The sequence below is a fragment of the Hemitrygon akajei genome, chromosome 17 (assembly GCF_048418815.1).
Source record: "Hemitrygon akajei chromosome 17, sHemAka1.3, whole genome shotgun sequence".
Classification (NCBI taxonomy): domain Eukaryota; kingdom Metazoa; phylum Chordata; class Chondrichthyes; order Myliobatiformes; family Dasyatidae; genus Hemitrygon; species Hemitrygon akajei.
Genome location: NC_133140.1, coordinates 46,176,286 through 46,201,347, shown reverse-complemented (window position 1 = coordinate 46,201,347; position 25,062 = coordinate 46,176,286). Strand labels below are relative to the sequence as shown.

The following is a 25,062-nucleotide window of genomic DNA, read 5'->3' as shown; positions in this document are numbered from 1 at the left end:
CAGTGCGGTTTACCCTAACCTATCTTCTAAAATGTACAGGCACAGAGTTCGACTACTGCATAATGAGGGTTAGCTCTCCCCTGAATATAGAGTAAAAATTAAGGTGAAGTTTTAGACCTTAATTCTATGTTTTGTTGCATCCTGAAACTTGTTGCTGACACCAGGGCTAAGGGCACAGTGGCAGTGCCTGGGAGCTGAAGAGCTTAGTGCAGCATAGTGCACATCAGATTGGTGGGATACAAATTTTCAGTCCAACAATTCTGAATTTAATTATTTTCACTGTTATAAAATATAGATATGTTTTAATATCATGTTGTCACACTCTATACATTCTGAGATGTTGATGTATACTGTATTAACTAACACCCACACTGATCCCCTTTTAGTTCTCATTCATTCCAGTCTTCAGAGGAGGCTGCCAAATTACATTTGATAGAGCTTTGTGCATACAATTCTTCTATGATATAAAAATGATGAATAACAATCTATCTCACAGACAGGATGAAAAGCTTTGAATGTTAATTAGATATCACGTGTAGTGTGTACAGCATCTTAACTGCAGTTTTCACTGTCTAGAAACAAATCACAAAAGAGACGATTTGAAGAGGAACTGCGTGAAAAAATGATAACGACAATCAATGGGATGAATTCACCAAAGTATGTACCATTTACATTTCAATGCTTCTTTCACAATGTGATTTAGAACCCTTCAGACATTGATCAATCACTTGAAGTTAAACAAACTTTTCAATCCCCAGAATAAGGCAACAATCCTGTTTCATGTGTGTACATGTACACCCCATTGCAATCATTTGCATGGGCTGAGATGTGAGGAGTGACTATCTCGGTGTAAATTTCCATTGCTAATAGAAGAGAGATAACGAAAGCAGGATAGATTTTCAAGAATAAAAAGTCATCGCTTCCTCATCGAGTCTAGTCTAAATGCACTGACGTTGCTTTGGGATAGAGGTTAAATTGATATGGCTGATATTCTCTTCAAATATCTGTTGCTTCAAAACTCTGAGGGCATTATGCAAATATAGAACAGTACATTAAAATATTGCCCTACAGTGTATTGAAAAATAACATTAGTAATGCAACATGTGTTGGAACAGTGAAGGAGACCAAAAGCAGAGTAGAAGTGAGATGAAAATTCATGATCTGGTAAAAATAATTTCTCCGCTTTGTTATCAGTTTGATTGTATTTTAACATCCAATACCTCAATATTACATTTTATGAGATTGAGAACAGATTATATGCAGTACTTTAAGTGTGGACTAGCCAAGTTTCTTTTCAAATTAACAGAACTCCCCATCTTTAAGTCCTGCATCAAAGGTCTTGATAGTTATTCAGTGATTGATTTTGGTCACGGCTTTAACTTGTGGAACTTCAGTTGGCAAAAACATTCAGTCAGAATATCAGATTTCCAGAGTGGAATGCAGATGTGTGTGCATTTCTCAACCAAATTGCGCCACTCTGGAATTTTGACTGGCTATTGACGTTGTAAACCAGCCTTGTATACAGATGATGTGATGTTAGATTCACTTGTGCAAGTGTTGGCATTATTCTTTCAACTGTATTTTGCAGTGTTGCTGGGTAAATTAGGTTAGATTGTTCAGAGGAGTGTTAACTATTTCCAGTCTCATGTACTTAAAAGGGGTCTTTAGGAACAGGTCCTGCCCAGCTCTGGAAACCCTTTTGAGATAAGTACATGTGGCTCCATCACACCTTCCCATGATCTGTGCCCACCCCCCTCCCCCCCACTTCCCTACCAGAACAGATGTCTACTTTAGGGTTATTAGCTTTCAATTTCTGGTAATACACACAATGCTACCCATTGCCCTGTCCTCCACTCACCTCACCACTCACTGATTTTCTTTTCCCTCGACCCACGCCCCCAGAGTCAGCTTTGTTCAAGGACACTCCGTAGCCTCTGAAGATATGTGATCAAGTGGGTGATGTACAGGGCTTCAGACACTACAGGACCTTTCTGTGGCCACCCCACTGATAAAATGGTAGTCTTTTCATCATATGAAGATTTTTTTAATGCACCATTAAGGATGCAGAGAAGCTGAGGTCACTGTTGAATACAAGTTTGTTGCTGAATGTACATTTAAGATGTGAACATATAACTCATCTCATTTCCCTGTTTCCTTTGTTGATGACTTTAACCAATGTTAAAATGATACATGACTGAAGCTGAGGTGCATATCTTACTCCAATTCATTGTAAACCCTAGAATAAAAGCCTTTGTTGTTCCTCAGTCATCTCTGCAGAAGTTCTGGTGGGAAATCCTTTGTGAGTTTGGAGAAGGTGGGTGCCAGTGAGAGGACGAAGGTGGTGAGGGTTTAACAACTTCATTCAACTTGTTTAAAGTACAAAATTTAAATACGCTCAGAGGATTTGCAAGTATTATAAGCATTAGGTGATCATAAGGATGGATTGCATGATGAAAAGTTTGGCTTGGTAGGAGAGCCTTTCATGATCTACATCCTAGATTACTTCTAGAGCAGTAAGGATTGCGGAGAGCATCATTGGGGTCTCTCTTCCTCTTTCCAGGATATATACCATTAGTACTATGTCCATCCCTCCCAGAATCTCTTTGCCCAACCTCTGTCAGGCAGAAGGTACCTCTGTATAAGAACAATGACTGAGAAGTTGGACAACAGCTTCCACCCCCAGGCTGTGAGAGCTCTGATACCAAACAGTAATATTTACAACTTTTTTCTTTCTACAGAGAATCAATTAAATGTGGCATCTTTGCCCATCTGATGCCTTCATTCAATGAAAAGGGTCTGGAAAGATTAGTAAGTATTCTAGGGTGTGTTCATTGAGCTGTAGGTCCAAGAATTTTCATGAAAAATAACTGACCTTGGAAGTTGGTTCACAAAACAACTAAAATGACAAAATCATGGGAAATAACAATTTTACATAAAATAACAATATTTTAAGCATATTATTAGTACTTTATTCTTGGTTCTTCAAAAAAACTGTAATTTGGATAATCTCTATGAGAATTTATGTGCATTGCAGCATATATCTGAGGAACTAGAAGTCAATTTTATTTTTAATAGAATGCAAACATATATCTTTGCAATTCTCTTGAAGCATTGGTTTTAACATTTAACAGTACAGTGTTCATCACAATTCAGCTGAATGAGGGATTATACTAAGAAACATGCTTGACAAATTAAGGTAACAAGAATTTTCAGAACGAAGATGTTAAAGAAAATCTTCTCTGTTATGGATTAAATCTGAATTAAACTATTTTGCATAAATACAACTCTGACATATCTTTACTAGAGCTTTCTCCACAAAATTGTGCCATTTCATTATTGTAAGCTTTTTCTAAAATCCATATTTTCAATCACAACTATGGCCATTTTCTTCAGTTCTCCTGATGGGCGTTTTTCTGAACTTTGATACATCTCTTGAGTAGCTTGTGTTATGTTTCTGTTTAAGAAAGGGAAAACAAAACGGAGAGAAATGTTTATCATTTCATGTATTGGCTGCCTTTTTTCTTCTTTCCAGTATCGTTCAGTCTGTATTCGTTCCATGAGGTATTATGCTGGTTGTGCCATGTTGATATTCTGTTGCATATTTGTGATCCACTTGCTAGTTATGCCAAGGTAAGTACTGTATTTGGAATCAAATATATTTTAAAATTTTTAAATATTTTTAACCTAACTTCAGCCAAATATGTTTTTCTCAATAGAACGGATACACTGGGGATATCATTTGGAATTGCTGCCATTATTCTTCTGATAATTCTCTTCATTTCTTTTGCTGGTTATGTGAAGGTAAGTTGAATCAAAAAATTGTAGCTAAAATAATCCATTAATTTTGTCATATAAACTTTCCCTTGTAACATTAATGAATTGCTGACTCTTTGTAACATCGGTTTAAAACCATGTGCTATTTTTACCCCATCCCTTATTTATTTATTTATTCCCCCCCTCCTTTTTTCCTCTCTCTGCCCCTCTCACAATCACTCTTTGCCTGTTCTCCATCTCCCTCTGGTGCTCCCCTCCCCCTTTCTTTCTCCCTAGGCCTCCTGTCCCATGATCCTTTCCCTTCTCCTGCTCTGTATCCCTTTTGCCAATCACCTTTACAGCTCTTAGCTTCACCCCACCCCCTCCAGTCTTCTCCTATCATTTTGGATTTCCCCCTGCCCCTCCTACTTTCAAATCTCTTACTACCTTTTCTTTCAGTTAGTCCTGACGAAGGGTCTCGGCCTGAAACGTCAACTGTGCTTCTTTCTATAGATGCTGCCTGGCCTGCTGCATTCCACCAGCATTTTGTGTGTGTTGCTTGAATTTCCAGCATCTGCAGATTTCCTCGTGTTTGCTTTTTTAAAGGAAGTCTGAATGCATACTCAGTTCAATATACCTATTGGAGTTATAATACCAACTTAGATACAGGCTATTTGGGCTAACTAGTTCACATCTGTGTTTTTCCTCTGTGAAGAAATAGTCTAACCATGTATTTATCCACATAATTCATGTTACCTGTCATTCTGTGTAATCCATCCAAAACGTCTCACGTTGAATGTTGAATTAGTTTCTGCCACAGTGTTCCGGAATTTTCTGCATAAAATACTTCCTCCCATTTTTTTTTACAATTTCTTGCATTTAATCATGTGTTCATGGCCAAATGTTCTTGTTGCTTAAATTGTTAAAGGTGGATTGCTTCTACCATCACTGTCCTGTGTTTTCATTATTTTAAACATATTTAACTGTGATTCCAAAATCCTGTAAGTTTTCATTTGCACTTTCCCAGACTAGATGGTGCACGAGTTATTCATTGTGCTTTCTCTAAAACATCAATGTCTTTCTTATTATGTGAAGCCTAAGTTTTCACTCAATAATATATATTTTTACTAAGGTTTTATTACTTTGCTCCGTGTGATCAGACTACAAATTCCTGTAGCTTGGCCTTTATGGCCTTGGTTCAAAGGTTTCTTTTAATTCTGCGGTACTGAAACCTTTGTTACTCCAGCATTCCCATGATGATAATTGCTACCAATATTTTTATCAGCTTATTCCCATTGGCATTGTCACTATCACTTTTGATGTAATTACTGTTTCTTAACAGACTGGAATAGTAATTTGATCTGCTTGAACAAGCAGTTCTTCTATGTTTGTGTTTCCTCAAATTTGAACTGGAGAAATGGAGACAAATGAGTCCAAAGTGATATTAAGTATTCAGTGCTGTAGCGAGCCTTCAAAACTTTAAATTAGTTTTGAATTTTTATTTGGCATTCATTGGAAAATTTTCATTACAATTTGCTAAAGAATGTCAGCACTTCAATTCATCTTTCTTTTCTGTTCCATGCAAAAGCAATGGAAGAATTGTTGGTCTTCAAATCCATTCACTGGCATCTCTGAAGCTATTACAACAAAACCAATATTACGGCTACCATTGACTCTCATTGTCATAATTGTTGTATTGGTCATTTCAGTTTTGAACTTGGTGAGTAACTCTAATGAAACCATTGAAGTATGTGATAGATGTGAATAAGTTTTAACTAGAAAGCCCTAAAAGGTACAGTTTTTCCAGATGTTGGGGGTAATAGCCAAAAGAGTAGAGCCATTTGCTGTCTTATATGAATGATGGTTTCTACGGTAGTTTTGACAAAACTGGAACTGTGCAAATGGCAGACAATTCCAGAATTTGGAAGGAATAGAAGAGAAGTTTATTTTATCTCATCAAAATATACTTCGGGTGGGAGCAAATCTGAAGCAACTCTTCTAGGAAGAGGGAACCTTGCTGGTTTGCAATGTAGATGCCATGTCAGCTCAGTCAGCCTGCTTGTTGTAATGATTTCTACATAGAGCCAGTACCAACCATTCGGTTGGTTAGCAGTACATCTCAACAGAGCACGCAGCGTTGTAATATTCCAGCTCCACTTCACCATTCTACACTATGCATTTAGAGTTATGTTAATTTTGTTCCTCTGTCACGTTCTACCAATGTTGAACATCTTCTGGTAATGGTAAATATCTTCTTTCTGCAGTTACCACCTTATGAAATTCAAAATAGGTACTCTGATGTGCAGTGTTCGTGTAACAAGCCTGTTTTGCTTCTGCCTTCTGACTGATGACATTGTTGTCGCTCACCTATATAAAAAAATTAAGAGTCAATCATATTGGGTCCAGAGTCACATATAGGAAGATTGTTTTAGAATGGCTTATCTGCAGAAAGATAGTGGTGATTGAAATAGTTTCTTATAACAAAACATGATTCACTGTAACCGTTACTGATAGTTTAAAAAAAAATTTCAATCTTTAGTATCTGGATCAATAGTCCAGGTCTTCTTGATGCTAGTCCAATAAAATAACAGCAATGCGAACATATCCTGGATAATGCATTCTAACTGATTCCATAAGACCATAAGATATAGGAGCAGAATTGGGCCATTTGGCCCATCGAGTCTGCTCTGCCACTTCTTCATGGCTGATCCACTTTTCCCCTCAGCCCCAATCTCCTGCCTTCTCCCCATATCCCTTCAAGCCCTGACCAATCAAGAATCTACCAGCCTCTACCTTAAATATACATGAGGACTGGGCCTCCACAGCTGGCTGTGGCAAAGAATTCCACAGATTCACCACGCTCTGGCTAAAGATGGCCTCCTCATCTCCATTCTAAAAGGATACCCCTCTATTCTGAGGCTGTATCCTCTGGTTTTAGACTCTCCCACCATAGGAAACATCCTCTCCACATCCACTCCATCAAGACCTTTCACCATTCAATAGGTTTCAATGAGGTCACCCCTCATTCTTCTGAATTCTGGTGAATGCAGGCCCAGAACTATCAAACGCTCTTTATATGATAAGCCATTCAATCCTGGAGTCATTTTTGTGAACCTCCTTTGAACCCTGTCCAGTTTCAGCACATCCTTTCTAAGATAAGGAGCCCAAAACCGCTCACAATACTCCAAGTGAGGCCTCACCAGTGCTTTGTAAAGTTGCAATGTTACATCCTTGCTTTTATATTGCAGTCCTCCTGAAATGAATGCTAACATTGCATTTGTCTTCCTCACCACAGGTTCAACCTGCAAATTAACTTTAGGGAATCTTGTATAAAGACTCCCAAGTCACTTTGCACCTGAGTTTTTTGTATTTTCTTTCCATTTAGAAAATAGTCTATCCTGTAATTTCTTCTACTAAAATACATGACCATACACTTCCCGACATTGAATTCCATCTGCCACTTCTTTGCCCATTCTCCTGATATGTCTGTCCTTCTGTAGCCTCTCTACTTCCTCAAAATAATCTGCTGCTCCACCTTAGCAACAAAGCTATCCATTCCATCATCCAAATCATTGACATTTAACATAAACAGAACCGGTCCAAACACAGACCCCTGTGGAAAACTACTAGTCACAAGCAGCCACCCAGAAACTTATCCCTGCAAGTCTAAGTGCTACACCTGTCCCTACATCTCCTCTCTCACCACCGTTCAGGGCCCCAAACGGTCCTTCTAGGTGAGGCAACACTTCACTTGTGAGCCTGTTGGGGTCAGCTATTGCATTCGGTGCTCCCAGTGCGGCCTCCTACATCGGCGAGACCCGACGCAGATTGGGGGACGGCTTTGTTGAGCACCTCTGCTCCATCCGCCACAACAGACAGGATCTCCCGGTTGCCACCCACTTCAACTCTGCTTCACATTCCCATTCGGATATGTCCATACATGGCCTCCTCTACTGCCATGATGAGGCCAAACTCAGGTTGGAGGAGCAATACCTCATCTACCGTCTGGGTAGCCTCCAGCCCCTTGGCATGAACATCGAATTCTCCAGCTTCCAGTAATTCCCTCCCTCTCCCTTCCCCCATCCCAGTTTCACTCTGCCTCCTCCTCCAGCTGCCTATCACCTCTCTCATGATTCTGCCTTCTTCTAATACACATAGTGCTTTCCCCTTACATTCCTTCTTCACCTTTCCTGCCTATCCCCTCCCCCACCCCTTGATCTTTCCCCTTACTGGTTTTTCACCTGGCACCTACCAGCCTCCTCCTTCCCACCCTCCCCCCACCTTCTTTACAGGGCCCCTGCCCCCTCCCTCTTCAGTCCTGACGAAGGGTCTCGGCCTGAAACGTTGACTGCTCGTTTCCATGGATGCTGCCCGACCTGCTGAGTTCCTCCAGCTTGTTGTACGTGTTGCTGCAACCAGAAAAGGCCCTCTTTATTCCCACTCTTTGCTTCCTGCCAATCAGCCACTGCTTTATCAATGCTAGAATCTTTCCTCTAGTATGGTGTCGTAGCTTGTTCAGCAGTCTCATGTTGTCAAAGGCCTTCTGAAAATCCAAGCACACAACATCAACTGATTCTCCTTTGTTGGAATTGCTGCTGCAGTTCTACACTGCAGTCATTGAGTCTGTCCTGTGCACCTCCATCATTGTGTGGTTTGGAGCCGCCACCAAGCAGGATAGAACCAGACTACAGCGCACAGTGAGGACTGCCGAGCGCATCATTGGAGCCTCCCTGCCCTCTATTGTGGACCTGTACTCTTCCAGGTTGAAGAAGAGGGCGGGGAACATCATAAAGGACTCCTCCCATCCTGCGCACGGACTGTTTGATCTGCTTCCGTCTGGTAGGCGCTTCAGATCCCTCCAGACTAAGACTAATAGGCACTGGAGAAGTTTTTTCCCTACTGCGGTCACTTTCCTGAACAGTTAACTGCCGGTTAACTGTTGGCTAACTATTACTTGGATTGCACTACCTGTATGTATAATCTATATTTTCATTTATATTTATCATTATTATTGTTATGAGCAGAGAGACAACATCTGCCGGAAGTAAATTCCTTGTATGTGCATAGGTACTTGGCGATTAAAGTCTGATTCTGATTCTGATTCTGATTTGTTGTTTCTTCAAAGAATTCCAACAGATTTATCAGGCAAGATTTTTCCTTGAGGAAGCCATGCTAACTGTGGCCTATTTTATTGTATGTCTCCAAATAACTTGAGATCTCATCCTTCACAATTGACTCCAACTTTTTCCCAACCACCGAGGCCACCTCATTCGGAACCCTGGGGTGTACACCATCCAGTGCAAGTGACTTATCTACCTTCAGACCTTTCAGTTTCCCAAGAACCTTCTCTCTAGTTATGGTAACTTCACACACTTCATGCCCCCTGACACCTGGAACTTCCACCATAGTGCTGGTGTCTTCCACAGTGAAGACTGTTGTAAAATACTTATTCAATTCGTAGGCCATTTCCCTGATTCCCATTACTACCTCTCTTGCATTGTTTTCCAGCGGTGTCCAATATCAACACTCGCCTCCATTTTACACTTTATGTATCTGAAGAAACTTTTGTTATCCCTTTTAATATTACTGGCAAGCTTAACTTTGTACTCCACCTTTACCTTAATGCCTTTTTAGTTGCCCTCTGTTGGTTTTTGTAAGTTTCCCAGTCCTCCAACTTCCCACTAATTTTTGCTCTACATATGCCCTCTCTTTGGTTTTTATGCTGGCTTTGACTTCTCTTGTTAGCCACGATTGTGTCATCTTGCCATTAGGATACTTCTTCCTCTTTGGAACGTCTATATCCTGTGCCTTCTGAATTGCTTCCAGAAATTATAGCCATTGCTGCTCTGTCGTCATCCCTGTCCTGTGTTCTTTTCCAATCAATTCTGGCCAACTCCTTGCTCATGTAATTCTCTTTACTCCACTGTAATACTGATGCATCTGACTTTAGCTTCTCCTTCCCAAATTTCAGGGTGAATTCGATCATCTTATGGTTGCTTGCTCCCAAGGGTTCTTTTACCTTAAACTTTCTAATCAATTCTTATGCCCTCCCTCCTACACCAATTTAGCTATGTATTAAACTGTATAATCTTCCTAATTCTGGCCTCACTAGCACGTGGCACAGGTAGCAATCTTGAGGTCATAATCCTGGATGTCCTGCCCTTTAATGTAGCATTTAACTCCCTGAACTCCCTATGCCGAACTTCGTCACTCGTCCTAGCCATGTCATTGGTACCTACATAGAACATGATCTCTGGCTATTCACCCCCTTACTTAAGAATGCTGAGGGCTCTGTCCGAGATGTCCTGGACCCTGGCAACTGGAAGGCAATATACCATCTGGGAATCTCGTTCTTGCCCACAGAACCTCCTGTCTGTTCCTTGAACTAACAAATCTCCTATCACCACAATGTGCCTCTTATTCCCCACCCCCCCTTCCCTTCTGCATTACAGAGCTGGACTCAGTACCAGAGATCTGACCACTGTGCCTTTCCTCTGTAAGGTCAACCCCCCCACTACCCCAGTGGTATCCAAAGTGATATACCTTTTGTTGTGGATGATGGACACAAGGATACTCTGCACTGGCTACTTAACTCCTTTCCCTGTCCTGACTATTACCTAGACAAAAAAAGACACATATGTTCAGATGCTGTTCATAGACTTCAGTTCAGCATTCAACACAATCATCCCTCAGAAACTGTTTGGAAAACTGAGCCTACTGGGCCTGAACACCTCCCTCTGCAACTGGATCCTCGACTTCCTGACTGGGAGACCTCAGTCAGTCCGGATCGGGAGCAGCATCTCCAACACCATCACACTGAGCACGGGGGCTCCCCAGGGCTGCGTGCTCAGTCCACCGTTGTTCACTCTGCTGATCCATGACTGTGCTACAACACACAGCTTGAACCATATCATCAAGTTCACCGATGACACGACCGTGGTGGGTCTCATCAGCAAGAACGACGAGTCAGCTTACAGAGAGGAGGTGCAGCGGCTAACAGACTGGTGCAGAGCCAACAACCTGTCTCTTAATGTGAACAAAACAAAAGAGATGATTGTTGACTTCAGGAGGGCACGGAGCGACCACTCCCCACTGAACATCAACGGCTCCTCGGTAGAGATCGTTAAGTGCACCAAATTTCTTGGTGTTCACCTGGCGGAGAATCTCACTTCGTCCCTCAACACCAGCTCCATAGCAAAGAAAGCCCAGCAGCATCTCTACTTTCTGCGAAGGCTGAGTAAAGTCCATCTCCCATCCCCCATCCTCATCACATTCTACAGGGGTTGTATTGAGAGCATCCTGAGCAGCTGCATCACTGCCTGGTTCGGAAATTGCACCATCTCAGATTGCAAGACCCTGCAGCGGATAGTGAGGTCAACTGAGAAGATCATCGGGGTCTCTCTTCCCGCCATCATGGACATTTACACTACACGCTGCATCCTCAAAGGAAACAGCATTATGAAGGACCCCACGCACCCATCATACAATCTTTTCTCCCTCCTGCAGTTCTGGGAAAAGGCACCGAAGCATTCGGGCTCTCACGACCAGACTGTGTAACAGTTTCTTCCCCCAAGCTGTCAGACTCCCCAATACCCGAAGCCTGGACTGACACCTTGCCCTATTGTCCTGTTTATTATTTATTGTAATGCCTGCACTGTTTTTGTGCACTTTATGCAGTCCTGTGTAAGTCTGTAATCTAGTGAAGCATGTGTCATGTAACACCATGGTCCTGAAAAACGTTATCTCATGTTTACTATGTACTGTACCAGCAGTTATGGTCAAAATGACAATAAAAGTGACTTGACCTGACACCTGTGTTCTGCACTTTGGGTGTAACTACCTTTCTATATGTCCTATCTACCATCCCTTCAGCCTTCCGAATAATCCGGAGTTCATCCAATTCTAGCTCCAACTCCTTAGCGCGATTTGTTGGAAGCTGCATCTGGGTGCACTTCTCGCAGTTGTAGACGTTAGGGACACTGGAGGTTTCCCTGCCTTCCCACATCCCACAAGAGGAGCATTCCACTATCCTTCCTGGCATCTCTACTGTTCCAGCTGAGTAGATATAAAGAAGTGGAAGGAAAATAAACAACCTAGAGCTTTTCTCCTTTTGCTTTCTCTTTGCTGAAGCCTCGAAGTGCTAAAGCTCCAAGATCACCACTCTGACGACAGCTGCTGCGACAATGGTTGCTGTGCTTGTCCCTGGCTTCCTTTAATTTGTTCTTGCTAATCAAACTCAAACATGAATTGATCGCTGGTCAAAGCTCAGGTAGTGGACCTGAGTGAAACCACCTCCTCTTAAACTTCTGATGCCCGGATCGGTCACTGGTCAAAACTCTAGTTGTGCTGTCATGACCCACTGCTCCCTTTTTCCACTCATCACAAGTGCCATTTAGGGAGTGGTGTATATCATATCCTCTTGTGCTTCATGTATTAAATACAAATGAATGTAACAATTAAGTGCAGCACATTAGCATAGTGGGCAGTGTAATGCTATTACAGTTTTAGCAATGCAGGTTCAATTCCCACCTCTGTCTGTGGGGAGTCAGCACCTGTGACCTGTGATCACGCGGGTTTCCTCCGGGTGCTCCAGTTTCGTCCCACATTCCAAACGCATACGGGTTAGTAAGTTAATTGGTCACATGGGTGTAATTGGGTGACATGGGCTCGTTGAACCAGAAGGTCCTGTTACCTTGCTCTACCTCTAAAATAAAAAAAAATTAATAATCAGAGTCTTTAGAAATTAACAGCCGTTGATATTGATTGTGGGGTTTATCCATAACAAAGCCATGCATCTCAAAAGGGTTGAAAGAAAAAGATGTAATTTGGCCCATATAGTTCAGAGTCCAACAGTATGATAAGAAGTCTTACCATATTTTAGAACTGTATATTATCAGTGAAGCTATATGCTGCATTGAATATTACTGTTGTCTTTTCAGCATTCAATGCCAAAAGTGCACGATGAGAAAAATGAGACAAACTGCTCTCTTGTGAGTAGACACAAACATTTTTTTAAACTTTTTGAACTTTGCAGGTAACTGTTTACCTTAATTCAGTAGGTTATGACACAAATAACTCTAAGCCATCTTTGTGTTTCTCAGTTGGGTAACGGAGTGCTAAGTTTTGAGATGTTAATTACAATAACAAGGTGTGCGATACTTCTTTCAATAAAATATAACAGTAACCAGACAGAAAGAAGAAATGATCTTCTTTTAATGGAAGCTAATACTAATGTACTTGGACTTCACGATCAAGTCTAACCTTCAGGTGAGCCAACTTCAGTGCTCGCTTGTTAGTTTCTCTTGTATCAAGAAAGACCAGGCCCATATGTGTACGTTCTCTTGTCAATGAGGATAGACTACCAGTAGTGCATTTGTGCATGGGAAGAAGCTTTATTACCAGTGGTTGAATTTCCTGAAGATTTTGATTAAGAAATTTAAAATCATTAGGAGTATCTATAGTCTAAAATAAGAATGTAAAATGCTGATAATACTCAAGAGGCCAGGTTACATTTATGGGAAAAGAAGCAAGACTTTCAGTTTGAAGGCCAATCTTCAGAACCCTGAGTCTGTGTAAAATTAAGGCAAGGCGATGAGTGAAGCTGAATGAGGGGACTCTTGAGATGAGAACATCCTTCCTTGTTTTGTTTTCCCTTCAAATGGAAAGGCCTGGCCAGGAATCAGACAGAAGTGAAGAAACTCACTAGCTTCTTAGGAAGTCTCATGATTAAGCACGAAGAAATATTAATATTCTCTCTATTCTGGAGGTCAAAGTGGACACCAGTAGCCAATCTTTTTCCATGTTGTTTCCATTTGGTGAAGGAGCTTATGGGACAGTATAGCATAGCAAAAGGTCCTTGGACCCACAATGCCATGGTTGCTAACTTAAACCACAAGTCTCTGATCTCTAACTCTGAAATCCATGCCTGTTCATGTGTCTGTCTTAGTACCTCTTAAGTTTTGCTGTCGTAGCTGCTTCCACCACTTTCCATTGGCAGTACCTTCCAGGCAACAAAATACCAGTCTTTAAATTTACCCCCTCTCCTCTTAAAGTTATTAAAAGCTATTCTCTTTAATATTTGGGATTTCCACAATGGACTAAAGACACTGGCTATCTAACCTATTTACTGTATGCCTCTCACAATTATATATAATTATGTCAGTTCAGACTTCAGCATAGTTTTTAATTAATTACTCTGTACATTACACTTCAATCCCCTCACTTAATGTGTAATATTTCTGACAGATCAGTGACTTGCTCCAGAAATGTTGATTGTTTCTCATGTAGCATGACATAGCCCAAGTCATTACAATTTCCCCAAACTCTTTACCATGATTCAAGTGAGACTATAAATTGAGTCATCCTGTCAGGCTGATAGTCTCCATTGAAAATGAATTATGTTGAATTATTTATCATTTTGGTGTAGCATTTTAGAAGGTGACAATTGAAAAAGAAATTGTTTGAAGTTGAAATACTTTGTAGGTATTCTACAAATATGTCAGTTTATTAGTTATTTATGTGTTGATTTCAACAGGTACGCTGTACAACTTGTATATCAGTGTACAACAAATCTTTTAATTTGTTAGGTGAAATTATTATCAATTAATGCAGTCTCTGAATCCTTGTTTAACCATTTAATCAATTAAAATATAATAGTTTCAATTTTATTTGGTATAATGTGAGCTGTTGTATGCTGTAACTCATCACTTGTCCAGACTTCGATAGGGTCGGTTTTAAAATCACAGCCACTGTGGCCTCTAAGCCGCACAGGTGTGGGGTGTGTAGCCGCACAGTCACTGAAATACTCCCATGCACAAAGCCTTTGTTGCTGCATAATTTTCTTTGATATAATGTTTTATTAAAGTGCAGCACAGTTTTCAGACTGTGCAAAAGTTTTCTGCGCAGAGCTGTGGTTGATGTGCACATCTGTAAAGAAAACCTTAGAGGGAACATTACTCACAGCTTGGGGGCAATAGATTCATACAGCTCATATGCAGACACTTTGGCCCACCAGGTCCGTGCAGACCCTCAAGCACCCATTTAAATAATTCTCCTCTTAATTATTATCTGTGCGGTTTATAATATCATTGTGCTATAGAATTGTGCATCTTTGCTTAACAGTGGTTAATGGGCCAAGGATGATTTAGATTAAAGACTGTCATTTACCATATTTTAGAACTGCACAGTGTGGGTAAAAATTATGTTATATTGAATGTTAATATTTTATTTGTAGCTTTACTTACAACATAATACCAACAAAACAGAGTGTGAGAATTATTACCTTCCCGTGAGTATATATAAATTTCATTTGTTCATTTTGATCTTTGCAATATGAATTTTTGCCTTGGTTTATTAGATTACGCCACCAGCTATTCTAAAGTACCTTTATGACAGTATGTTAGTGCTGGAATGTGTGGTGACATTCGTGGGCTGCTTCCAGCTCATTCTTTGGTGCGTAGGTTGTTAATGCAAATGGTGCATCTCACTGTATGTTTCAATGTACATTTGATAAATAAATCAGAATCTGGTTCTCAGGTAATGAAACTCTAAGTTTTGCTTTCTATCATAATGAGAGTTGCAGCATTTTCTCTTGTATAACAATAAACTGTAATGGTAGCATGAAGAAGAAAATAAAAAGCAATGTGATTTTTTAATGAAAGCTAATTGATCCCTTGATGCACCGTCAATAACTCTCAGAGACATGAGACGAGATATAGGCTTTTATTGGCTGGAAGAAAGAACAAGCAGCAATTGACCACCACACAACATCCTGGAGACTGAGGCCGGGGCTGTGCCTCCAATTGCCTTTATACCGGGGTCCATGGGAGGAGCCACAGGAGCAGTCAGCCGGGTGGGGGGGGGGGGGGGGCGTGTCCAGACAGGTATATGTAGTTCACCACATCCCTCACTACAGTAGCTACCAGGTAGTTGAGAGCGTTTGATCTTCAGGTGAACCACCTTGAGTGCCCAATTCAGGATGTGCCGATGTACAGTATTTCAGTAACTGCTTTAAAATACTTCCTTCTGCCCTCAAACCTCGATTACAAATGGTCATGCTCTAATTGATGCTTCCAACCAGGTCGATAATGCCGTATTAATTAGTAGCTTGATATGAACATATCTTTAGCTTGGTGAAAAGCCATCTTATGCCATTCCGAAATAGATCAGAATCTTGAAACATAGTTGCTCCCCTGCAGGGTGTGGTCACTGGGGACATTGTTATGTCAGCTGCTTAATTACAGATGTGTTGATTACAACCAAAAATGTGCACAGCAGATTTGTAAATGTCTAATTTAGATTGCTGTTTGAAATTAGTTTGATATAATTAAGTTTGTAAATCATTGATTGCTTAATAAGAAAGTGCATTTTCTAACTCTTCTAATTTTGCTTTTGGCAGTATTACGTGTGCTGTTGTATCCTGGGGCTCATCACCTGTTCAGTCTTCCTCAGAATTAGCTTTGAACTGAAAGCTCTCCTCTTAATTACTGCCTGTGTGGTTTATAACATCATTTTCCTGAATAATTATGTTATTTTGTTCAACGATTACAAGACATTTCTGTACGGCAGGTATGATTTTGCCAATGGAAAACTTTAAACCTCTGCCGTTGATGTATATGTTCTCTCTGTGATCGCCAATTCACTGAAATATCGCTTTCCTCGTTGTTGCTTCTGGACACAGGTAACCAGATTGTCACCTTTTAGCAAACTCTGGACTGAGAATACAATAATAATAGGCATATGTGCGGAGGCCATTTCAGAATTTATGCAGGAGTGCAGAAACAAATAAAAACAATGTGGGCCAAGTGAAAGGATTAAATCTTCCAGTTGCATTGAAATGCAGGGGATTGCTGAAAACACTCAGTGGGTCAGGCAAAATTGGTGGAGTGAGAACCACTTCAAGTCAATAACCTTCCATAACTAAGAGAAAGAACATCAATCTTGGGATTAATTCTGTTAATTTCTTTATGGGCACTGCACGAACTGTTGAGTATTTTCAATGTTTTCTTTCAGATTTACAGCCTCTAACTCATTTTTTATTTCCTCTTATTTTTATGTTTTGTTTGCGAAGTATCATTTATTGCCAAACAGGTCACCTAATACCTGAACCTTTAGAGTCCTTCTGTGTGCCCATTGGGAAGCATGCAAGGAATGGGACCTCTGAAGCAAGTTTAGGCGATTCCGGTCTGAGAACAGAAGTCCAATGAGCTCTCTCACAGTTCACCACTTGTATAATCAAGGAAGCCCATATTTCTTTTCTAATCTATGTATACCGGCCAGCTACGTTTCACAAATCAATTATTTCTCAATGATAGACGTATAGGGAGGATTTTACATTTCCACTGAACTAGCCTTGTTTGTTTCCAAAAATTGTATCAGTCTGGACTCTGCCAACCAATGTGGTTTTGTTCATCTTGGAAAAATACCTGTTATCATATTCTCTTAATAGCTTACATATGCATACTTCAGTGGCTTGCGGACCTTATGAATCAGCACCTTATGCTCAATCTCAAGGAAGAATCTTGGTGTGAAATTTTGACTGTTTATTCATTTCCATCGATGCTGCCTGACCTGCTGAATTCCTCCAGCATTGTGCCTGTGTTTCTTTGAATTTCCAGCATCTACAGACTTCCTCATGTTTATCTTGTGCTTTACTTACTTTTCTAACTAAATTATTATTTCTAAAATCAAATCAATTGGGTAACTCACAACAAATAGAGACCCAGTGTTGTGTGTTATCACCCCTCTGTGGGAATCAAGCCCTCAAGAAAACAACAATCTTTCCTAACTAAGGATGTTAGTATGTTTTACACTGTGGAGAACGAGTGCTGTGGAAATAACAGAATTTAGAACCATTGAACCATAGAACATTACAGCACAGAAACAGGCCTTTTGACCCTTTTTGGCTGTGCCGAACCATTTTTCTGCCTAGTCCCACTGACCTGCACCTAGACCATATCCCTCCATACACCTCTCATCCATGTACCTGTCCAAGTTTTTCTTAAATGTTAAAAGTGAGCCTGCATTTACCACTTCATCTGGCAGCTCATTCCACGCTCCCACCACTCTGTGTGTGAAGAAGCCTTTCCCAATGTTCCCTTTAAACTTTTCCCCCTTCACCCTTAACCCATGTCCTCTGGTTTTTTCTCCCCCAGCCTCAGTGGAAAAAGCCTGCTTGCATTCACTCTATCTATACCCATCATAATTTTATATACCTCTATCAAATCTCCCCTCATTCTTCTATGCTCCAGGGAATAAAGTCCTAACCTATTCAACCTTTCTGTGTAACTCAGTTTCTCAAGTCCAAATAACATCCTTGTAAACCTTCTCTGCACTCTTTCAACCTTATTAATAACCTTCCTGTAATTCGGTGACCAAAACTGCACACAATCCTCCAAATTCGGCCTCACCAATGTTTTATACCACCTCAGTACTTTGATTTATAAAGGCCAATGTACCAAAAGCTCTCTTTACTACCCTTTCTACCTGTTACGCCACTTTTAGGGAATTTTGTATCTGTATTCCTAGATCCCTCTGTTCTACTGCACTCCTCAGTGCCCTACCATTTACCTTGTATGTTCTACCTTGGTCTTTCCTTCCAAAGTGCAATACCTCACACTTGTCTGTATTAAACTCCATCTGCCATTTTCAGCCCATTTTTCCAGCTCGTCCAGATCCCTCTGCAAGCTTTGAAAACCTTCCTCACTGTCCACTACACCTTCAGTCTGTATCATCAGCAAATTTGCTGATCCAATTTACCACATTATCATCCAGATCATTGATATAGATGACAAATAACAATGCACCCAGCACTGATCCCTGTGGCACACCATTAGTCACAGGCTTCCACTCAGAGAAACAATCCTCCACTACCACTCTCTGACTTCTCCCATTGAGCCAATGTCTAATCCAATTTACTACCTCATGCATGTGTGTTTGGAAGTACTTATTTTCTGAGCACTCATACAATGGATTACAAAGCTTTATTGATTTTCTGTATAGCTTACCCAAGAATTTCACAGTATCTATAAAGGAGAGCTTGAATTGCTTCGGGATGGTGCAAGTGACCAATGGTGATGTCCTGCAGAGAGTTCACTAAATTACATCTTTTACTACTTTTATTTCTTCTTCTTTCAAATATGCTTCTATGACTAAGCTGCGTGCGTTTGGAACCTATGATTTACATTTTAATGGTGTGTTTTTGAGCTGATTGAGCAATCTGGCGCTTTGCTGTCTCTGAAAGCATTTGGTAAGGTTGGGAGTGGAGTGTGCCGCCTGGTGGCCTGGAATGAGGGCGTGATCCCAAATCAACTTCATTGCTTCTCTCCGATTGAGGAATTGAGGAAGCTGAAATCGATGAGGAGAAGAGCAGAGTGCAGGCGGGTGTTCAGTGCTGTCTGCATGCATTTGACCGTTTTTTTTGTCTGTCTGTCTGTCTCTCTCTATCTCTCTCTCTCTCTTTCTCTCTCTTTCTTTCTTTTCCCCCCCTTTCCCCCTCCCTCTCTCCCTCTCCCATCAGAAGAAAATACAGGAGTCTTGGGTTCCACATTGCAGGGATTGATCTGTGAGGCTTGTGGCTGTGGACTTGTTTTGGACCACTTTGAGGTTCATGTTGCAGGTGTCTTTCAATCCTGGTTACCTTTTACCTTTCCTGATGAAGGGTCTCGGCCCGAAACATCGACAGTTCTTCCTATAGATGCTGCCTGGCCTGTTGCGTTCCACCAGCATTTTGTGTGTGTTGTTACCCTTCTTTTGGCTGTTTTTTGAGTGGTTTCATCAGGACGATTGATGAGGACTGGGGCACCTTGGCGATGACTGGCTCTGCGGCCTGCAGTCAGCTAAAGGTGCTGCACTGAACTGAAGTAAGCTGAAGACTCCTGGTTTGATGTTTGATATCCAGTGCGTTGTTTGCTCGCTTTTTGCCATTTGTGCAATTTGATCTTTGTATTGTGCACTGGGAGTTTGATGTTTTCTTTGAACGGGTTCCATGGATTGTGGCTGCCTATAGGAGGATCAATCTCCAAGTTGTATTCTGTATAATAATAAATAATAAATGTACTTTGAATCTTTGGTTCTTGTCAAGAATGACGACGAGGCGGAGTATAGAGAGGAAGTTGTATGACTGGTGGATTGTTGTGAGAAAAATAACTAAGCCTGAACGTGGAGAAGACAGAGGAAATCACTGTGGACTTCAGGAAGATGCAGATGAATCATTCTCCTCTGCAAATACATGGCTCCTCTGAACAGAGAGTTAAGTGCACCAGGTTCCTGGGAGTTCACATCACGGGTAACCTCACCTTGTCCCTTAATATCATCGCCCGGAACAAGAAGACACAGCAGTGCCTCCACTTCCTAAGATGATGAAGGCAGGCCAGGCTCCCTCCTCCCTTCCATCTTAACTGGGTTTTACAGGAGCACCATTGAGAACGTCCTGACAAGTTGCATCTCCACCTGGTATGGGAGCAGTTGAATATCAGAACAAAAGTCCCTACAAAAGACAGGGAGAACAGCTGAGTGGATCATAGGTATCTCCTTACCATTCACCGGGGGTACTTATCAGGAGCGTTGCATATTGCAGGGCCCTTCCCATCCCACCCATCCATCCAGCATCCTCGTTGACTTTCTACCATCAGGCCAGAGACTATGATACATAAAAACCAGAATGGTCAGGGTGAAGAACAGTTTCTTCCCACAGGCCATTAGGCTTCTTAACTTCCTGTACCATCATATTCAAAGAGTTACTGGTTAATCGGTTCCGAACCATACAATATTTACTATTAATACACTTTAGTCTGTTTTTTTATGTGTGATTTATCAGTAGATTTTATCCTTACCTTCATAAGTTACCTTGTGTTATGTGTGCTACTGCGCTTTACACCCTGGTTTGAAGAAACTTCGTCTCATTTCTGTATACATTATATGGTTCTATACATTGTATATTGTTAGATAACAATAAACTTGACTTGATGTGCTAGGTCAATTTTGGTTGCTGGCCTGCCACACAAAGGGTTAGTTGTGCCTGATGTCCAAGGCCTCAGCCATTCTGCATTGAGTGTTTCACCTTCCCTCAGGTCAAGACATGGTGTCTACAGAGCCAGGTTTGGAAAGGTGGCCACTCTGCATTGGCAGGAGAGCTCCGGAGTCTTGCGTGTGGTGGTGGGAGGACTGGGCCATGAGTGAGTTCAGCTGTAGCTCTGTTTGGGTAGAATTGAAGGGAACGGAAGGGAAGGGAAAACGATAGTTGCTCTATGTAGGGGTTATGTCGGGGAATCGGAAACCAGGAACCCCTTGGTGGTGTGTGGGCTGGATTCAGGCGTGCTGTCTAGAGACTGACAGATGTTGGGGAGAACTTTTTATGGAATACAGAATTCCAAGGTAAGTATTTTATTTGACTTGCAGGTTTGCTAGGTGGGAAAGCCCCCAGCTTTTAGTGGATGAAAATCCATCTTCAGTTGCAAAATGCTGAGAAGAAATGGTGCTTTACCTTCGAACTTTGAAAACCTACCCCATGAATTATGTACATTTGTAAAAAAAAATGCAGAATAATTTTTGCTTGTGTTTGTTGTGAATTAATTATAACTGGGGCCTGTAGTGACAGAAGATGTGAATTTGTCAGACTAATATTTCAATAATTACGTGCAACTTATTTTGTAAATTTTGTTTTTGTTTACAAGTCGGGATCCAAGCCCCATGAAAAATCCAATGATAATGGGGAGCTTTTACCTCCTCCTGTTTGGATTTACGCTGCTGCTTTTAATAATACAGGTAAAAAAAAATAATTGCATCATTGAAGTACCATGACGATTGCAAATGGCCGAGCAGGCTGCTGACAAAGCAGTTCTTCTTTTTCTTATTGCAGAATGAATATTATTGTAGACTAGACTTCCTATGGAAGAATAAGTTTAAAAGGGAGAGGGAAGAAATTGAGACCATGGAAAACCTGAACCGTCTTCTGCTGGAAAATGTGCTACCAGGGCATGTTGCTGAGCACTTCATTGGTGAAAATAAAAAGAATGAGGTACGGATTCCTCCCCACCCACAAGCACTCGCAAATTGTAGGTTGATCATTGCCAGAGATGGTTTTTATGTATTCAGTAATATCTCATAAGAATCAAAAGGAGATGTGAATTATCTGAAGGAGTGTTTAATTCTTGGCAATGATTTATTGTTGTGGAGAAACTGTTCAGGAATGTGCACACCCAAGTATTAGTTACTGAAGGAGTGACCGAAGTATCTTTAATTGATAGCAAGTGTCTGACTAGTTTCTAACTCTGCCACGAAAATACTATCTTTTAAAGTTAACCATATTTTATCGTGCAAATGCTCAACTAGTACCGATGTAGGAGTGAAAGACGTAGATTTTGTTTGGAATCTTAACCTGGCTTGCCTTGTCCAGCGTTGGTAGAATTTCACTTTGGCTTTTTTATTTATCCTTCTTGCACTAAGAGTGGGATCCCATGGAGGAGTCATTACAATGTTAACATGCAGTGCCATTGACTGTCAAAATAAGACTATTATTGACATAGGTCATAGTCTCCGAGGCCAATGTCGGAACATCTTTCAAGAGAGTGAACCCTTTGCAAGGTATCAGGCCCTCATGGTATACCAGGTAGGGCACTGAAAACCTGTGCCAACCAACTGACTGGGGCGTTCATGGATATCTTCAGTCTCTCACTGCTGTAGTTGGAGGTTCCTACCTGCTTCAAAAGGGTGACATTCATGCCAGTGCCCCAACAGTGCCCACCCAGTGGCACTCACATCTACTGTGATGAAGTTCTCTGAGAAGTTGGTCATGGCTAGAATCAACTCCTGCCTAAGCAAGGACCTGGATCTGCTGCAATTTGCCTATTGCCACAATGGGTCTACAGCAGATACAATCTCACTGGCTCTCCACTCAGCCTTTGATCTCCTGGGCAATAGTATTACCTACATCAGGCTGCTGTTTATTTATGACAGCTCAGTGTTCAACACAATCAAGCCCTGAGTTCTGATCAACAAGCTCCAAACCTGGGCCTCTGTACCTCTCTCTGCAACTGGATCCCTGACTTCCTCACTGGGGGAGCAGAGTCTGTGTGGATCAGAAATAACATCTCCTCCTCACTGACAGTCAACACTGATGTACGTCAAAGATGCATGCTTAGCCCACTGCTCTGCTGTCTCCGCACCCATGATTGTGTGGCTAGGCACAGCTCAAGCACTGTCTACAAATTTGCCATTGACACAACTATTGGTGGCAGCATTTCAGATGGTGACGAGGAGGCACACAGGAGTGAGATAGATCAGTTGATTAAGTGGTATCTCAGCAACAACATTGGAAATTAACATAAATAAGACCAAGGAATTGATTGTGGACTTCAGTAAAGGAAATTTGAGCGAAAACACACCAATCCTCATCAAGGAATCAGCCATGGAAAGGTTGAACAGTTTCAATTTCCTCAGGGATGTCAACATCTTCGAGGATCCACCCGGGGTCCAACACGTTGATGCAATTACAAAGAAGGCATGACAGCTGCTATATTTCATTAGGAGTTTGAGGAGAGTTGGTATGTCACCAAAGACGCTTGCAAAATTTCGACAAATGGACCGTGGAGAGTATTCTAACTGATTGCATCACAGTCTGGTATGGGGGGGGGGGGGGGGGGAGGGCACTGGAAAGGATTGGAAAAAGTGGCTGCAAGCTGTGAACTCAGCCAGCTTCGTCATGGACACTAGCCTCCCCAGCATCCAGGACGCCTTCAGAAGTGGCATCCATCATTAAAAACACCCAATAGCCAGGACATGCCTTCTCATTGCATCTCATTGTTACCATCTAGAAGAAGATACAGGTGCCTGATGACACATACTCAACGTTCAGGAACAGCTTCTTCCCTTCTGCCATCAGATTTCTGAATGGACAACAAACCCATGAACACCAACTCAGCATTTATTTCTCTCTCTTTGCTCTACTTATCTTATGTATTTTATTATTATTATGCACTGTTTCAAATCAACAAATTTTACAACACGTGCCAGTGATATTCAACCTGATTCTGAAGGTGTCTTTTGATCAAGAGAAAATATCATAAGAAATGCATTTGACCTTGTAACTGCTTCACATTGTGAGGTTTGAAATTCTGACTAGCCAAACTGGCTATTATTATGTGTTCCAAAAATAATCCCAAAGTGCAAAACCGATTTACCAATAGTAAGTTTCGTGTCAGCGGGCTGAGAAAACTTAAAGCTCATTAACAGAAAACCTAAAAGTTAAGCAGGGCATTACACAAATCAACATTCACAACTGGGCAAGTGTTGAAAACATGCTTGAAAATACTCTGAAATGCTTTCCATTAACTTTGTATTTAATTCCTGCAACTTAGCCAGAGAGTGGTGAACCAGTGGAATTCTTTGCCACAGGCATCTGTGGAGGCCAAGCCAGTGTGTATATCTAAGGCAGAGGTTGATAGGTTCCTGATTGGTCAGGGCATGGATACAGGGAGAGTGCGGGAGATTGGGGCGGAGAGGAAAAGTGGATCAGCCATGATGAAATGGCCAAGCAGAATCAATGAACCAAATGGCATAATGAGACCATAATTGTATGCAACTTCTGGTCTTACCGAGAAAAAGAAATGTACTGACTGCAGTGAAGATTCACCAAACTGATTCCAGGGATGTTGCATTTGCTGTAGAAGAGACTGAGTAGACTAGAATTATTTTTTAGAGTTTGGGAAAAATGAGAGTCGATCTATTCAGAGCTTAAAATTCTTCAGGAGTTTGGAGTGGATATAGAAAGGCTGTACCCTTTCTTACTCTGCATGCTTTGGGTGTGCATTTCAGATTCAGATTCAGATTCAGTTTATTGTCATTTAGAAACCACAAATGCAATGCAGTTAAAAAATGAGACAACGTTCCCCCAGAAAGATATCACAAAAGCACATGACAAAACAGACTACACCAGAAAATCCACGTAACGTTTGGCAATCCCGAATCCAGAGTCCAGAGAGGCTGCTGCGTATTAATAGCACGCTACCATCTAGCGCGTTCCCCGGAAAGGAGCTCCAAATCCACCAGACAAAAACAAGACCAAAAACTAAAGCTACAAGACCTGCACAAAACCACATAATTACAACTTATAGTTACAACAGTGCAAACAATAGCATAATTGATAAAAAACAGACTATGGGCACAGTAAAAATAGTCCAAGATGTTAAAGGACTGTAAGTTCAAAAGAAATCACCACAGTTTCCATAAGTCCCCAGGGTCCTGACAGACTCGCCATCCCACGCCGGCGGCAGAAGGGAATACCCCCGCTATGGACTTCCACGGCGCTGCCCG

The 25,062-nt window shown here is 41.3% G+C and overlaps 1 protein-coding gene across 5 annotated transcripts in view; it reads left to right on the top strand.

The window, feature by feature from the left end:
• The window catches only part of adcy7 (adenylate cyclase 7), a 166,146-nt gene that overhangs the window by 127,601 nt on the left and 13,483 nt on the right, over window positions 1-25,062 (top strand). For all 5 annotated transcript variants that reach the window (XM_073070041.1, XM_073070040.1, XM_073070044.1 and 2 more), the window contains 10 exons: window positions 577-657; window positions 2,739-2,808; window positions 3,533-3,630; window positions 3,717-3,801; window positions 5,342-5,473; window positions 12,693-12,743; window positions 14,987-15,040; window positions 16,151-16,320; window positions 21,426-21,516; window positions 21,611-21,769. In XM_073070041.1, coding sequence (XP_072926142.1) covers window positions 577-657; window positions 2,739-2,808; window positions 3,533-3,630; window positions 3,717-3,801; window positions 5,342-5,473; window positions 12,693-12,743; window positions 14,987-15,040; window positions 16,151-16,320; window positions 21,426-21,516; window positions 21,611-21,769 — 991 coding nt within the window. The remainder of the gene's footprint in view (window positions 1-576; window positions 658-2,738; window positions 2,809-3,532; window positions 3,631-3,716; window positions 3,802-5,341; window positions 5,474-12,692; window positions 12,744-14,986; window positions 15,041-16,150; window positions 16,321-21,425; window positions 21,517-21,610; window positions 21,770-25,062) is intronic.